Below are 18,487 nucleotides of genomic sequence, written 5' to 3' on the forward strand. Positions count from 1 at the left end.
CCACTAGGGGAAAGGCAATTCAGGACTGGGTGTTGTGTAATGAACCAGAATTGATGTGGGAGCTTAAGATAAAGGAACCATTAGGAGGCTGTGATAATAATATGATAGAATTCACCCTGCAGTTTGGAAATGGAAAAGATAAAGTCAGATGTAAAAATTTTACAGTGGAGTCAAGGAAATTACGGAGGCATGAAAGAGGGGCTGGCCAAAGTTGATTGGAAAGAGTTATTAGCAGGGATGACAGCAGAACTGCAATAGCTGCAGTTTCGGAGGACAATTCGAAAGGTGCAGAATAGATACATCCCAAAGATGAAGTAGTATTCTAAAGGGCTGGGGAGGAGTGAGGGGGAAACGAATCAACCATGGAGGACAAAGGAAATCGAGAGGGCAGATAGTAGAACAAACATTAAAGGGAAGTTGAAGGATTGGGAAGCTTTTTAAGTTAATACAAGGCAACTAAAAAACATAAGGAAGTTGAAATATGAAGGTAAGGTTGCCAATAATATCAAGGAGGATACCAAAAATGTTTTCAGATATACTGTATAAATAGTAAAAGAGTAGCGAGAGTGGATATTAGACCGCTAGGAAATGTGCTGCAAAGGTAAAAGTGGGGAGCAAAGAAATGGCAGATGAACGTAATGTATTTTACATCAGTCTTCACTGTGAAAGACATTAGCTGTATGCCAGAAATTTGAGATTGTCAAGGGGAAAGAGGTGAGTGTAGTTGCTAATACTAAGGAGAAGGTGCTTGGGAAGCTGAAAGGTCTCAAGATATCTAAGTCACCTGGACCAGATGGACTACACCTCAGGGTTCTGAAAGAGTTGGCTGAAGAGAGAGTGGATGCGTTTTTAATGGTCTTTCAAGAATCACTAGATTCTGCAGTGGTTCTGCAGGACAAGAAAATTGCAAATGTCACTACACTCTTTAAGAAGGGAGCGAGGCAGAACTATGGAAATTATAGGCCTGACTTCAGTGGTTGGGAAGGCATTGGAGTCGACTATTAAGGATGAGATTTTGGGGTACTTGGAGGTGCCTGATAAAATAGGCCAAAGTCAGCATGGTTTCCTTGTGAGTGCAGAAATTAGGGTGGAAGGACAAGGGCATGATGCTATGTGTTCTGAGTTGGTGAGGAAGGACAGGCAGGGGACAAAGCATAAATGTAGCCAGTTAGAGGGGTTGAAATGTGTCTATTTCAATGCTAGGAGTATTAGGAATAAAGGGAATGAACTTAGAGTATGGATCAGTACGTGGAACTATGATGCTGTGGCAGTTACTGAAACTTGGCTGGAGGAAGGAGGAAGGGCAGGATTGGCTGATGCAGGTACCAGGGTTTAGGTGTTTTAAAAGGAATAGGATGGGAGGTAGAAAAGGGGGGGGGCAGAGTAGTATTGCTGCTCAGGGATAGTGTCACGGCTATAGAAAGGGAGGATGCTGCAGAGAAAGTGTCCACTGTGTCGGTGTGGGTGGAAGTCAGAAATAGGAAGGGATCAATCACTATGCTGGGAGTAGTCTATAGATCCCCAAATAGCCCTCGGGACACCGAGGAGCAGATAAGCAGGCAGATTTTAGAATGGTGCAGGAAATACAGGGTTGTAGTTATGGGTGATTTCAACCTCCCCCATACTGACTGGCACCTCCTGACTGCAAGGGGGATAGGTGGGGCTGAATTTGGCAGGTGTGTTCAAGAAGAATAAGAAGAATTCCTGATACAGTATGTGAACTGGTTGACGAGAGGAGCGGCCATGCTGGATCTAGTTCTGGGTAATAAACCTGATCAGGTGGCAGACCTCTTGGTGGGGGAGCATTTTGGTGAGAGTGACCACAACTCCCTTAGCTTCAGCATTGCTATGAAAAAGGATAAAAACAGACAAAATGGGAAGGTACTTAACTGGGGAAGGGCTAACTATGAAGGGATGAGGCAGGAACTAGCGAGAGTAAATTGGAAACAGATGTTCAAGGGTGAAAGCACAGAGGTAATGTGGAGGAAGTTTAGGGACCAATTGTGCTGGGTTCAGGATAGGTTTGACCCACTGAGACAAGGAAAAAATGGTAGGAAAAGGGAACCGTGGCTGACGAAACACGTGAGGCAACTCGTCAAGAGGAAGAAGGAAGCATATGTTAGATATAAGAAGCAGGAAGCAGGAGGAGCTCATGAGAAATATAGGGTAGCCAGGAAGGAGCTTAAGAAAGGACTTAGGAGAGTTCAAAGGGGGCATGAGAAGGCCCTGGCATGTAGAATTAAGGAGAATCCCAAGGCATTCTATGCGTATGTGAAGAACAGAAGGATGACAAGAATGAAGGTGGGGCCGCTAAAGGATAAAGAAGGCAACATATACCTGGAGGCGGAGGAGGTTGGGGAGGTCCTAAATGAATACTTTGCTTCAGTATTCACAAGTGAAAAGGACTTTGTTCAGGGTGAGGTCGAACTAGAACAGGCCTGTGCGCTGGACAATGTGGAGATTAAGGAAGTAGTAGTGTTGGATCTTCTTAAAAACATCAAGATTGGTAAGTCCCAGAGCCGGACGTGATATACCCCAGGCTGCTGTGGGAAGTGAGAGAAAAGATCACCGAAGCAGTAGCTATGATCTTTGAATCCTCTTTTGCTGCATGGGAGGTGCCGGAGGATTGGAGAATGGCAAATGTAGTTCCCTTGTTTAAAAAAGGTAATAGGGAGAATCCTGGGAACTACAGACCAGTGAGTCTTACGTCGGTGGTCTGCAAACTACTGGAAGGAATTCTTAAGGATAGGATCTATGAGCATTTGGAAAAGTACAGTCTACTCAAGGATAGTCAACATGGCTTTGTGAAGGGAAGGTCATGCCTCATGAGCCTAATTGAGATTTTTGAAGAGGTAACAAAAGAAACTGATGAGGGTAGGGCGGTAGATGTGGTCTACATGGATTTTAGCAAGGCACTTGACAAGGTCTCCCATGAGAGACTCATCCAGAAGGTCATGAGGCATGAGATCAGTGGAACCTTGGCTGTTTAGATAAAAAATTGCCTTACAGGAAGAAAGCAGAGGGTAGTAGTGGAAGGAAAGTATTCTGGCTGGAGGTCAGTGACTAGTGGAGTGCCACAAGGATCTATCCTGGGACCCCTGCTCTTTGTGATTTTTATAAATGGCCTGGATGAAGAGGCGGAAGGATGAGTAAGTTTGCGGACGACATGAAGATTGGAAGGGTTGTGGATGAAGCTGTAGGTTGTCGAAGGTTACAAAAGGACATAAGCAGGATGCAGAGTTGGGCAGAAAAGTGGCAGATGGAGTTTAATCCGGCTAAGTGTGAGGTAATGCATTTTGTAGGGCAAACTAGAAAGCTAAGTACAGGGTTAATGGTCGGTTACTTAAGAGTGTGGATGAACAGAGGGACCTTGGGGTTCAAATCCATACATCCCTCAAGGTCGCTGCACAGGTTGTTAGGATAGTTAAGAAGGCCTATGGGATGCTAGGCTTCATTAATAGGGTGATTGAGTTCAAGAGTAGAGAGGTCATGTTGCAACGCTACATATCTCTGGTGAGACCACACATAGAGTATTGTGTTCAGTTCTGGTCACCTCATTATAGGAAGGATGTGGAAGCTATGGAGAGGGTGCAGAGGAGATTTACCAGGATGTTGCCTGGACTGGAAAACAAGTGTTATGAGGTAAGGTTAGCAGAGCTGGGACTTTTCTCTTTGGAGCGTAGAAGGATGAGAGGGGACTTGGTAGAGGTCTACAAGATTGAGAGGCATATAGGGTGGATAGCCAGTACCTGTTTCCCAGGGCATGAACAGCAAACACCAGAGGGCATATGTACAAAGTTAAGGGAGGGAAGTTTAGGGGAGACATCAGGGCTAAGTTTTTTACTCAGAGGGTTGTGGGTGCCTGGAATGACTTGCCAGGGATGGTGGTGGAGGCTAAAACATTAGGGGTGTTTAAGAGCCTCTTGGACAGGATGAAAGAAAAATAGAGGATAACAGGGTAGTGTGGGTTTAGTATTTTTTTTAAGGAATATATAGGTTGGCACAACATCGAGGGCCAAAGGGCCTGTACTGGGCTGTAGTACTCTAGTGTCTAGTGTCTAGAGAACTCATACCTAAAAAGTAAGTTGGAATACTTTGAAGAAATAACAGTCAGGATAGACAAAGGGGGGTCAGTGGATGTTGTTTATTTGGATTTTCAGAAGATCTTTGACAAGCCACACACGAGGCTGCTTAACAAGATAAGAGTCCATGGTATTACAGGAAAGATACTAGCATTGATTGAAGATTGTCTGGCTGGCAGGAGGCAGAGTCAAAATAAATGGGGCCTATTCTGGTTGCCCGTAACTTGTGGTGCTCCACAGCAGTCGGTACTGAGACTGTTTCTTTTCACATTATACATCAGCAAATTGGATGGTTTTGTGGCCGGGTTTGTAGACCATACAAAGATAGGTGGCAGGGCAGGTAGTGTTGAGGAAGCAAGGAGTCTGTAGTATGACTTGAATAGACTGCGTGAATGGGCAAAGAAGTAGCAGATCGAATATAGCGTAGGGAAGTGCATGGTCACGCACTTTAGTAGTAAGAATAAAAGCATAGACAATTTTCCAAACAAGGAAAAAATTCAAAAATCAGTGTGGAAAAGGACTTGGGAGTCCTGGTGCAGGGATCCCTAAAGGTTAACTTGCAGGTTGATTCTATTTTAAGGAATGCAAATGCAATGTTCGCATTAATTTTTGAGAGGACTAGAATATAAGAACAGGATGTGATGCTGAGGATTTATAAGGCATTGGTCAGACTGCATTTGGAGTATTGTAAGCAGTTTGGAGCCCCTTATCTAAGAAAAGATGTGTTGGCATTGAAGAGGGCCCAGAGGAGGATCACAAGAATTGTGGGAATTAAAGGGTTAATGTTCGAAGAGCATGTGATGGCTCTGGGCCTGTAATCACTGGATTTTAAAAGAACAAGGCAAGATTTCATTGAAACCTTTGGAATATTGAAAGGCCTTGATAAAGTGGATTTGCAGTGAATGTTTCCTATAGGGGTGAGTCAAAGACCAGAGGGTACAGCTTCAGAATAGGCGAACATCAATCTAGAACAGAGATGAGAAGTAATTTCTTTAGTTGAAGGGTGGTGAATCTGTGGAATTCATTGTTATACATGGCTGTGGAGACCAAGTCATTGGGTATATTCAAAGTGGAGTTTGATAGGTTCTTGATTAGTCAGGGCGTCAAAGTTACAGGTCAAAGGCAGGAGATTGGGGTTGAGAGGGATAATAAATCAGCCATGATGGAATGGTGGAACAGATTCAATGGGCTAAGTGGTCTAATTCTACTCCCATGTCTTATGGTTATGGTCTAATCTTACTAGGTAGACATAGGAAGATAAAATTGTTGAAAGTCTCCTATGAAAAAGTGCAATATCGAAACTGACTTTTATGAATCACTTGTTCCTGACTTCCCAAAGTGGAAAACATTCAGAGTGGCACTGAGACCCTCAAGTCATTGGGAGTACAGGAACCCAACAAAGGAAAGCACCACCTCACAAACATCAGGTATCTCCTGGCCCATCTGCAGAAAAGTCTGCAATTCCTGTGATGGCCTCATCGGTCACCATCAAGCCCAAGAACTAGAATGGAAGCAATCATCCTTATTCCCTATGAACTGTCTAAGAAAAAGACAATGCCTTAGAGTTGATATTCTAGAGTCTTAGGAGCTCATAGGGAAGTACAAGAAACTGTAGTTGAGAAATAAGATGTTAAACCACTATGGGGTTGGAAAGAGTTGGAGGAATGGGGAGGGTAAGGATATGAAGGGAATTTGAAAACTCAAATAACAATTCTATAAATGAACATTTCAAGACACCAGAACATTCTGGTAGAATATCAGCAGTACATTTAATAGATTTAAAAGTAAACTCAAATATTTGATTTACTACATGCTTTGCATAATTGAAAATGAGATATCTTCTCTTCAGCCATGCTGAGACTTTTGTCTCGTTGTTGCTTTGAAAGGAAATAGTTGGTTCTTGGTCAGTCATTAACTCCTTCACCAAGGATGTGGCTTGTTCAAGTTATAAAGTTTGCTTCACACACCACACAATCCTCAGTCTTCAATGCCTCCATTCGCAGATGTATTGTAAGTCCACTGGACGGACTATTGCATCACAGATTTCAAAGGGGGAAAGGTGCTTCATATTGTTCACATTTCACCCAGTCCACCACAGGTAAAGCCCTCCCCACCATTGAGAACCTCTGCATGAAACGCTGTTGCAGGAAAGCTGCATCCATCATCAGAAACAGCTATTACCCCTCAGTCATCAGGCTCTTGAACCAGAGGGGTAACTTCACTCAACTTCAGTTGCCACATCGTTGAAATGATCCCACAACCTGTGGACACACATTCTCAACATTTATTGCTTATTTATTATTTCTTTCTTTCTTTATGTATTTGCACAGTTTGTTACCTTTTGCTCACTTGTTGAATGCCCAAGTTGATATGATCTTTCATTGATTCTGTTACAGTTGAATCTGCATATGGCTGCATATTATGGATGTACTTTGATAACAAGTTTACTTTGAACTTTTTGGAGACTGTAGTAAGTGAACGAGAACAATTTCCCTCCTGTGTAGGATTGTAAGATTATGACTGGAATTTTTGTAAGGCTAGAGTTATTAAGGGTTTACACAGGTGAATTGGAATTGGGTCATAATCAATGTTGACAATGGCACAAGCACAAAGGCTGGAGCAGTTGCTGTATTGTACCCCACATACCATTCAGAAAAGAAGAATTGCACCTTGTCGTGCTGGGCTATGAGCAAATGATAATAACCCTTGTGATTAACTTCAGAGCAGGTGACAAGGCAGCCCCAACAACAGCGAGGGCCAAACTATCCCGGGCCATCAGAGAGGCAAAGCATGCACACACCCAGTGAATCCACAGCCACTTCCAGGACAGCAGCGCATGTGGAAGGGCATTCAGGACATCAACTACAGGACAAACATCACTTGCCTGTGCTGGTGATGCCTCCCTCCCAGATGCGTTGAACAACTTCTACACTCATTTTGAGGTGAAAAATGATGTGGTGGCGAGGAAGACCACTCCTCCTCCCACTGACCAGGTGCGGTGTCTTACCATGGCCAATGTGAAGAAAACTCTATGCAGAGTCAACCAACGGAAGACTGCTGGACCAGACAATATTGCTGGCAGAGTGCTCAGAGGATGTGCAGACCAGCTGGCAGATGTTCTCACTGACATCTTCAACATCTCCGAGCAGCGCCGTTGTTCCTACGTGCTTTAAGGCCGCCACCATCGTCCCCGTGCTGCAGAAGTCTTCAGTGTCCTGCCTCAACGACTAATGTCCCGTTGTTCTCACATCCATCATCATGAAATGTTTCGAGAGGCTTGTCATGAGGCACATCAAGACCCTGCTGCCCCACTCACTGGACCCCCTGCAGTTCACGTATCGTCCCAGCCAATAAACAGACGACACCATTGCCATCACCCTCCACCTGGCCCTAACCCACCTGGACAAAAAAGACATGTACGTTCGAATGCTGTTCATAGATTTCAGTTCAGCATTCAACACAATCATTCCTCAGAAACTGATTGGAAAGCTGAAACTGCTGGGCCTGAACACCTCCCTCTGCAACTGGATCCTAGACTTCCTGACTGGGAGACCTCAGTCAGTCCGGATCGGGAGCAGCATCTCCAACACCATCACACCGAGCATGGGGGTTCCCCAGGGCTGTGTGCTCCCTCCCTGCTGTTCTCTCTGCTGACCCACGACTGTGCAGCAATACACAACTCGAATCACATCATCAAGTTTGCCAATGACACAACCGTGGTGGGTCTCATCAGCAAGAACAATGAGTCAGCATACAGAGTAGAGGTGCAGCAGCTGACAGACTGGTGCAGAGCCAACAACCTGTCTCTGAATGTGAACAAAACAAAAGAGATGGTTGTTGACTTCAGGAGAGCACGGAGCGACCACTCTCCGCTGAACATTGACAGCTCTGCCATTGATATCATTAAGAGCACCAAATTCCTTGTTGTTCACATGGTGGAGAATCTCACCTGGTCCCTCAACACCAGCTCCATAGCCAAGAAAGCCCAGCAGCGTCTCTGCTTTCTGCGAAGGCTGAGAAAAGTCCATCTCCCACCCCCCCCCCCCATCCTCACCACATTCTACAGAGGATGTATCGAGAGCATCCTGAGCAGCTGCATCACTGCCTGGTTCGGAAATTGCACCGTCTCGGATCACAAGACCCTACAGCAGATAGTGAGGTCAGCTGAGAAGATCATTGGAGTCTCTCTTCCCACTATTACAGACATTTACACCACACATTGCACCCGCAAAGCTAACAGTATTGTGAAAGACCCCACGCACCCCTCACACAAACTCTTCTCCCTCCTGCCCTCTGGCAAAAGGTACCGAAGCATTTGGGCTCTCACGACCAGACTGTGCAACAGTTTTTTCTCCCAAGCCATCAGACTCCTCAATACTCAGAGTCTAGACTGACATCTACATCATTTATTATTATATTGTAATTTATCCTCTACTGTGCCAATTGTCTTGTTTATTAATTATTGTACTGCCCTGCACTGTTTTGTGCACTTTATGTAGTCCTGTGCAGGTCTATAGTCTAGTGTAGTTTTGTGTTGTTTCAAGTAGCACCATGGTCCTGGAGGAACGTTGTTTCATTTTTACTGTGTACTGTACCAGCAGCTTATAGTCAAAATGACAATGAACTTAACTTGACAGAGAAAATGAGCCTTTATCAATTCACATTTAGAGGCCATTTCATTCTTTTAAAGTGGATAATACAATATCAACGACACCTTCAAAACGCAAATGCCTCAAAAAAAAAAGACTGCTTCCATCATTAAGAACCCAAGACACGCCCTCCTCTAACTACTCCCAATGGAGAGGAAGTTCAGAGCCTGAAGACTCAATGTCTTGTGAACAGCTTTTCCTTCCTCCACCATCAGATTTCTGAGCGATGAACCCATGAACACTACCTATTTTTCTCTTTTCCACTACTTATTTTACATTAAATACTGTCTATATTTTTTAATACACTGTACTGCTGCTACAATTTCACAACATACGTCGGTGATAATGATTCTGATGTTGAGGCCTTTTCATTCTATTATAGTGGTCACTTAGAATCCCTATCATTACAGACCACAAACCAAGCCAGAAACCTTGGTGTTGCGATAGGCTCTGACTGAAATTTTAACTATCACATTAAGATAATTGCAAAGTCAGCCTACAACCATCTTAAAAATATAGCGAAAGTTAAAGGGCTTATGTCTCAACAAGATCTATAAAAACTTGTCTATGCATTTATTTTTAGTAGGCTTGACTTTTGTAATGGCATTTTCACAGGACTCTGTAAAAAAATAAAATAAAATAAAATAAAATCCCTCAGACAGCTGCAGCTCATTCAGAACGCTGCTGCTAGGGTCCTCACTAAGACCAAGAAAGTAGAACTTCAGTTCTCAGATTGTTACATTGGCTTCCTGTCCATCAGAGGATTGACTTTAAAATATTACCACTGGTTTCTAAAGCACTGAATGTTCTAGGGCCAAAATACATCTCCAATATCTTGCTGCATTATGAACCTTCCCGCGTTCTCAGGTCACCTGGGGCGGAGTCTGCTTACCATCCACAGGGTCAAAACTAAACATAGTGAGGCAGCTTTTAGTTCCAGAGGATCAGAAGACTGCCCCAACTTTAAGCTCTTTTAAATTGAAGCTTAAAACTTTTCTTTCTACTCTTAGCTTTTAATTAGAGGCTCCTGCACTGTAACTTCTACTTATCAAATCTATTTTTGTGTGATTTCCTTCTCTTACATATTGTCTGGAATTTGATTTTTATACCTTGTCCTACGTAAAGCACTTTGTACTGCCTTGTGTTTGAAAAGTACTATACAAGTAAACTTGCTTGCTGTTCCATTCTGTGAAAAGCAATCCTTATAGATCCATGGAGATTTTACATTAGAAGCTGGATTCCGTTCTTTATGGCTGAGAAGTGAAGTTAGCCGACATCTGACACTAAACTTGCAGAAATATGCCCCTCTCGATTCAGCAGTACATTCACTTAATATTTATTTTCTCAGTTCTGAGTCTGTAAGTGTAGCTACTGGAATAAAAACTATCTCTACACGTAACTACACTACTATGAAATAAAAAGTGTTGTGTTACCTGTCAAGGACTTGATGGGAAAACAACTGCAACCAGCCTTCCAAATCATCACCTTCAGTGACAAAAATAGCAAGATTGTATGTAATTGTATAGGCAGTTTATCTGAATGGGAATGAAGAGAGCATAGGGAAGTGTTGTTGAAACTATGACTGAATTAATATCTAATTAAAATGAGAGCAACCTTGGGATAGTTTGTTCTGCTTTAAATATATTTGTACCACAACAGCTGTGATATACATACCAAGATGCTCCATTGGAACATCATAAACCAATTGAAAAGATGCTGAGCCACAGAACCTTGTCATCACGTTCTGAATTTTATATACGAACATGTTTGAGATATACAAAAAGCCGCAAGTTAGTTCGGCATGCTTCCTTTCAGGTCTTTGATGTGGTATTTTTTAGGAAGGCATTCAAAATAGAAAGAGAGAAGACGAGGGATTTGGGGATAAAATTCAAGAGTTCAAGGTCCTTGTAGCTAAAAGTACAGCTGCTATTAATAGAAGAGTTAGACAAGGTGCAGAGATTATGGAGGACTGTAGTGGGTCATGGGTGGAAGGGCTGAGGCCATGGAGAAAAGAGACAAAAGTGAATATTTTATTTGTACAGCAAATTAAAAAGTATCTATTTGATGATTGAGGCTACTGAATAAAGTTTCAGTGGTGTGCATGGGTTCAGACTGAAAGGAAGAACTGCTAATACTATGTTCATGTTTTTTTCACAGGACAACCCAACACCGAGCAAGCATGATTGGGATACTTACAAGAACCCCAGTGACTACCAACACTATTCGCCAATGAATGTACTGGATACAGACACAAAAGAAGCATTAGAATTGAGACAAGCAGAGTGGGAAAAGTGTCTCTCTATACCCTTGGACGTGCAGGAAGGGGATTTTCAAACTGAAGTTTAAATTCAAGTCAATTATAAATAAAATCTCTTGCACTTGCACTTCAGAAATTTTTACAAAAACCTGGTCCGTATGTCTGGACTCTCTTAGAGTAATTTAGGGACTTTATGCACCAGGAATAAGATGTCCATGTCTTTAACATTTCTCACTACCTTACTTAGTGAGAATACAAGATGTACAATTATTACCATCATGTGTTGTACGTTCATGTGGAATGAATTTGTAAGGTAATCTTTATAGATAAACCTCAAGCAAAGATACATGTTGTAATAGCTTCATTTGGTTTAGTTTTACAAAGAAAACTTCACCATGAAGCACAATGTATATATTTATGCAGTTTTTAAGATTTATAACAGTCTGTTTGGCCATTACTACACTTTTTACTTTATAATATAAAAGCAAACAATTTTCTGTCATTTAAATGAATGGTTGTTGAGCTGCGTTCTTCATTGCTTTCAATGCAATAAAGTAATACCCTCACTTTTATATGAATAATATATTTCACATCTTTATTATTGCAGATCTCACACGAAAGCACAGAAATAGCTTTCTTGGCTGCAAACGTGTATAAAATATTTAAAATGTTGTATGGTGTAAATAAATTTTTGTCTACATATTAGTTTCATCTACTTCCTACATTTTATAGATTAGTTGACACTTGGTGCAGTTCCTCAGTTGTATGTCTGCCCCAGAAGGCAGATGTCGCACACACTCCTAATGAAGGGTCTCAGCCCAAAATGTCGACTGCTTATACCCCTTCATGGATGCTGCCTGACCTGCTAGTTCCTCCAGAATTTTGTGTGTGTTGTAGCCCAAGGTTGTTTAGCTCAAGGTGCTTTTGAGTTAATAGTTTCATGATGGTGACCGGTGAGATAAAAACATGCTGATGTGGTGAGACACAGAACATAGCAAATGCTGGAAATTTAAAACTTAAGAATCTATTTCCTGCACAACTGTATTTCCCTCGCATCTGCCCTCACCTCAATCTCAGAAAGGGAGTTTTCCCTTTATGGCTCTATAAAATGTTCCAAAGCAGTCAAACAGGTTCTAAAATACTTCTAAAGTGCCGGCACCAATAATTGGAAACATTCCTAAACTTTAATTCTGTTTCTCTCCTCTAATGCTGCATGGTTTGTTGAGTATTTCTGGCAATTTTATTTCAGTTTAACAGTATCCACAGTATTTGACCTGCTATGGTGAACATGTATTTAGATTAGATTAGATTATGAGGACACTCAGTCCTCGTTTATTGTCATTTAGAAATGCATGCATTAAAAAAAAATGATACAATGTTCCTCCAGAATGATATCACACGAAACACAGGACAAACCCAGACTAAAACTGACAAAACCACATAATTATAAGATATAGTTACAACAGTGCAAAGCAATACTGTAATTGGATAAAGAGCAAACCGTGGGCACAGTAAAATAAAGTCTCAAAGTTCCATTAGCCTCATCATCTCACGCAGATGGTAGAAGGGAGAAACTCCCCCTGCCACGAACCTCCAAGCACTGCAAACTTGCCGATGCAGCACCATTGGAAGCACCTGACTGCATCGGACTCTGAGTCCGTCCGAAAACTTCGAGCCTTTGACACTGAGCACCAAATTTCAACTGATTCTAAGCATCCAATCCTGCTAACAAGTGAATATTACTGTACTTCAGCTCTATACATTGGTGTTCCAAGTAATACAAATTAAAGACATCCATTAGTCTTGCGAGACCATGGATCTGTGCCTGGAAAGTCTTCACTCTCCAGGGCGCAGGCCTGGGCAAGGTTGTATGGAAGACCGGCAGTTGCCCATGCTGCAAATCTCCCTTCTCCACGACACCGATGTTGTCCAAGGGAAGGGCAAGGGCCGATACAGCTTGGCACCAGTGTCGTCACAGAGCACTGTGGTTAAGTGCCTTGCTCAAGGACACAACAATTCAAACTATGCCTAGAATTGAGTTTCTCCACAACACAGATTTTTCAGTCCAAGACCTACATCAAATGCTCTCAGAGTGGTTCTAACTGTGGTTGACTGGTGTTAACACTATAGCTTCCAGGTCACTACACTTTATATTAGAACATAGAACAATACAGGCCCCTCGGCCCATAATGTTTAACCTACTCTTAAGATCAATCTAACCATTGGCTCCCACATAGCCCTTCACTTGACTTTTTCCAGGAAAATATTGCAAATGTTTTGAATCCAAATGAAAAGCAATGCTGGATACACTGAGATGTGAATGGATGAATTATACAGCTGTTGTTAAGGTCTAATTGAGTTCACCACTGCAATTTCACTATGCAAGTTCTCAAAAGCAATAATTAGATCTATTAGGATAAACAATGACTTTCATATTGTTCCCTCTAGCTTGTATTCCTTCCCCTCCCCCTCCCCATCTTATTCTGGCTTCTTCCCCCTTCCTTTTCAGTCCTGAAGGATCTCATCCTGAAACATCAACTGTTTATCATTTCCCACAGATGCTGCCTGACCTGCTGCGTTCCTGCAGCATTTTGAGTGTGTTACTCTGACGATATACCCTATATTTATTTTATTATCATTTAAACAGGTCACCCCTCATCCCTCCAGAGAAATAATCCAAGTTTGTCTAATGCACACACAACTCCAAATGGGGCCCCATTTCTCTCACGCCAACTTTACAATCAATTTTCTGATCTATTGATTCTATGCTAATTTGAAAATGAGGCCATTAGCTCAGTATGAGCAGCCCTGCCACAAGAGCTTAGTGCACCAAGGGGAGTGGGTTGACTCAAATATAATCAATACAACCTTTTAGATCGACAACCTTTTGCCATCAATTCCATGGCAGGTCATCAGTTTGAGACATTATATCTTTTCCTTCTTCACCACCTGCAATAGTGGTGCAGCTGAAGATCCTTACCAAGCTGGCTGAGTACATCGTATAATCATTTAGATTTATGATGTTCTGTCTGAGAATTAGATATAATTTCAATACCTTGCCTCGGATTAATGACCTCATCTATCTGCTCTAGTGAGCAGAGTGATAAGCATCTGATCTAGAGCAACATCACACATCCAGATGTGATTCAGTTACATAGGTTGTTGCGGGTTGAAGCTGATTTTGACTCAAGTTCAAGTTTATCGTCATGGGTATACATACCCAAGGGGTAAATGGCATGGAAATTAGCTTTTTGCAGCAGCAGCTCAGTACATTGCAACCATGACATACACAAGTTAACGTAAGTTAACTCAGGTGAGGTTGTGATTGAGAAAGAAAGGGAAGACATTAAACCCCGATCATTTTTGGGCAATCCTTGTTGGAATCTTCTGGAGTTATCTTTCCCTCAGGTTTGCCCAAAAACCCAGTAAAAATGGCCACAAGTATATACAATTATGCAGCCAAAAGAGAAATCATGCCAAATTCCTTCAGGCGAGGAAGGGGAGGGCAGAAAATTGGGGAAGAGATTATTGCCGTGTGGGCACCAATCACTTTGCTATGCAAGGAGAGTTTAATTTCACACAATCACCTAACATGCGTCATCTTGAATCTATCATCTTCACAGAAAACAGAGATAAAAATGAACCACTTGATCTAACAAGGTTATGTGCATTTAGCATTTCTACATCGTATCAGATCGATTTACACAAATCTTATGGCCATGCCCACAGAATTTTAATTAAAATAGAAAGCTCTTCTTTACTCTAGTAGTTTTTTATGACCCATTGATGAATGGATCTCTGCCAATAGATCATCGGGTTTTGCACACTTGGAGAGTTCAGTTACATGAAGAAATAGATGTTCTCATATGCATAAATTTTAAGTATAAAGTTATATTTAGGAAATTGGAATTTCCCTCCCTTAATAAACTATTGAAGCTGGCGGGGGGGGGGGGCAGCTTGTCAATTTAAAATTTTGAAGCGGAGATCAATAGGTTTTTGTTTGTTAAAGGTTAAGGAGACGTGGAAAATGGGAACAGGATTTTATTGGGCCTACTTCACCATTCAGAATCATAATACAGCTATTTCCCCATCATCACTTTGGTATAAAAGAAACACAGAAGACCTAGGAGCAGAATTAGGCCATGTGGCCTATTGAGTTTGCTCCGCCAGTCCATCACGGCTGATTTATTATCCCTCTCAACCCCATTCTCATGTCTTTTCCCTGCAACCTTTGATGTCCTGATTAATCAAGAACTTATTAACCTCTAAAATATACCCAAAGGCTTACCTGCACAGTCATCTGTGCCAAAGAATTCCACAGATTCGCCACCCTCTGGCTAAAGAAATTTTTCCTCAGCTCTGTCTAAATAGTCATCCATCAATTCTCAACTGTGCCTTCTGCTCCTAGACTCTCACACTAAAGGAAACATCTTCTCCCCATCTACCCTAACCAGACCTTTGAATATTCAATAGGTTTCATTGAGATCCCCACTTTATCCTTCTAAACTCCAATGAGTGCAGGCCCAGGGCTATCAAACCCTTGTGATATGTTAACCCTTTCATTTCTGGGATCATTCAGTCACTACTGTTGTCTGCGGTTTCTCGCTGATTGTATTATGTTTCAACCTATATACTGTGAATGCCCGCAAGAAAATGAATCTCAGGATAGTGTATGGTGGCATAGATTCATTTTGATAATAAATTTACTTTGAACATTACATAAACAGGTAGGAAATAAAGGGACAAGAATCATGTGCAGATGGGATTCGTTTAAAATGACATCATCGTTGGCGCGTGGCCAAGTGGTTAAGACGTTGGTCTAGTGATTTGAAGGTCGCTAGTTCAAGCCTTGGCTGAGGCAGCATGTGGGTCCATGAACAAGGCACTTAACCACACATTGCTCTGCGACGACACCAGTGCCAAGCTGTACGGGTCCCAATGCCCTTCCCTTGGACAACATTGGTGGCTTGGGGAGGGGAGACTTGCAGCTTGGGCAACTGCTGGCCTTCCAGACAACCTTGCCTAGGCCTGTTCCTTGGAAACCTTCCAAGGCGCAAATCCATGGTCTCATGAGACTAACGGATGCCTATAAAGGTTGGCTTAGACATAATGGCCTGCAAGGCCTGTTCCTATGCTGTGTCGTTCTGTGTTCTATGTTTATTAGTCAATCCCAACATCCTAGCCATCATCGCAAAACAGTCGGGGATGCGGGGGGGTGGGGGGCATAAGTTGGACTCAATATACAGATGGTCTGTTACATTTTAATGGGAAAAGACTTGTGAGGCCGAACGGTCACCAATTTTTCCTCCTGTTCCCAAAGAATAGATTTGTTAATCAAATTACAAAATTTTTGAAGAGTCTCTTACATTCTATTTTGCCATGCATCCACTGAAGAGGGTAAAATATGGATACATTAATGGACATCACAGAATGATACAGCAAGGACAGACTGGTGAGCTGACATCCTGTTGTCATATTCACCTGGATCTTTCTGAAAAATGCCACCTCTTCATTATGCTTCGGTGCTTCCCTTGGTGAAAACAGGTTTGGATTCAGTGTCTATGTGTGCAAGTGTGGCTGCTCTTTATCTCCTCATGGCTAATCATTTGCATTTTACTGAATACATCTTGTCACTGATCCTCAAGTACATTGGAACAGCAGCACCTGGATATGCATTCACACACGTGGAGAAAAACAGCTAGAGGAACCAAGGTAGGTATAGGATTAAGTCAACTATAGCCCCTTAAATTAATTAAGTCAAATAAATTTAATTATTTTGAAGTGGATTTATGTATAAAGGCCTTTGACGAGGTGCCACACAAGGCATCTTAACAAGTTAAGAGCTCGTGGTATTACAAGAAAGATACCAAGATGGATAAAGCAGTGGCTGATTGGCAGGAGGCAAAGAGTGGGAATAATGGGAGCCTTTTCTCTTCAGATGCTGGTGATTAGTGGTGATCCACAGGATTCTGTGTTGGGAATGCTTCTTTTTACGTTGTATGCCAAAGAATTGAATGACAGAACTGATGGTTTTGTGGCACAGTTTGCAAAGGACATGAAAATAGGTGGAGGGGCAGGTAGTTTTGAGAAAGCAGAGGCTACAGAAGGATTTAGACAGATTAGGAGAACGGACAAAAGTGCCAGATGGAATACAATGTCAGTAAGTGTATGGTAATGCACTTTGGTAGAAGAAATAAGAGGACAAACTATTTTCTAAATGGAGAGAACATTGCAAAGAGACATTGGAGTCCTCGTGTAGGATTCCCTAAAGGTCAATTTGCAAGTTGAGTCAGTGACGTGAAAGGCAAATGCAATGCTAGCATTCATTTCTAGAGGACTAGTATATAAGAGCAAGGATGTAATGTTGAGGCTTTATAAGGCACTGGTGAGACCTCACTTGGATTACTTTGAGCACCTCATCTTAGAAAGGATGCACAGACATTGGAGAGAGTTCAAAGGAGGTTCATGGAAATTATTCTGGGTTGAAAGGCTTGTCATACGAAGAGCATTTGATAGCTCTGGGTTTCTCACTGGAATTCAGAAGAATGAGGGGTGACCTCATTGAATCCTATCAAATGTTGAAAGGCCTCAATAGAATGGATGCAAAGAGGATGTTTCCTATGGTGGAGGAGTTAAGATCAGAGGACACAGCCTCAGAATAGAGGGGTGTCTTTTTAAACTGGGGCTAAGACGGAAAATAGATCCGCCATGATGAAATTGCAGAGCAGACTTGATGGGCTAAATGGTCTAATTCTGTACCTCTATCTTATGGTCATATATTAATTTTTGTTTTTATTTTGATTGATATTTTCATTTAAATAGAAACATAGAAAATAGGTGCAGGAGTAGGCCATTCGGCCCTTCGAGCCTGCACCGCCATTTATTATGATCATGGCTGATCATCCAACTCAGAACCCCGCCCCAACCTTCCCTCCATACCCCCTGACCCCTGTAGCCACAAGGGCCATATCTAACTCCCTCTTAAACATAGCCAATGAACTGGCCTCAACAGTTTCCTGTGGCAGAGAATTCCACAGATTCAACACTCTCTGTGTGAAGAAGTTTTTCCTAATCTCGGTCCTAAGAGGCTTCCCCTCTATCCTCAAACTGTGGCCCCTCGTTCTGGACTTCCCCAACATCGGGAACAATCTTCCTGCATCTAGCCTGTCCAATCCCTTTAGGATCTTATACATTTCAATCAGATCCCCCCTCAATCTTCTAAATTCCAACGAGTACAAGCCCAGTTCATCCAGTCTTTCTTCATATGAAAGTCCTGCCATCCCAGGAATCAATCTGGTGAACCTTCTTTGTACTCCCTCTATGGCAAGGATGTCTTTCCTCAGATTAGGGGACCAAAACTGCATACAATACTCCAGGTGTGGTCTCACCAAGGCCTTGTACAACTGCAGTAGTACCTCCCTGCTCCTGTACTCGAATCCTCTTGCTATAAATGCCAGCATACCATTCGCCTTTTTCACCGCCTGCTGTACCTGCATGCC

The 18,487-nt window shown here is 42.3% G+C and overlaps 1 protein-coding gene across 12 annotated transcripts in view; it reads left to right on the forward strand.

The window, feature by feature from the left end:
* Positions 1 to 11,676, forward strand: part of adgrb3 (adhesion G protein-coupled receptor B3) — an 835,097-nt gene extending 823,421 nt beyond the window's left edge. For all 12 annotated transcript variants that reach the window (XM_063040268.1, XM_063040273.1, XM_063040274.1 and 9 more), the window contains one exon: positions 10,889 to 11,676. In XM_063040268.1, coding sequence (XP_062896338.1) covers positions 10,889 to 11,077 — 189 coding nt within the window. In that variant the 3' untranslated portion in view covers positions 11,078 to 11,676. The remainder of the gene's footprint in view (positions 1 to 10,888) is intronic.
* The last annotated feature ends 6,811 nt before the right edge of the window (positions 11,677 to 18,487 follow it).

Source organism: Mobula hypostoma, chromosome 2, assembly GCF_963921235.1.
Source record: "Mobula hypostoma chromosome 2, sMobHyp1.1, whole genome shotgun sequence".
Lineage (NCBI taxonomy): Eukaryota > Metazoa > Chordata > Chondrichthyes > Myliobatiformes > Myliobatidae > Mobula > Mobula hypostoma.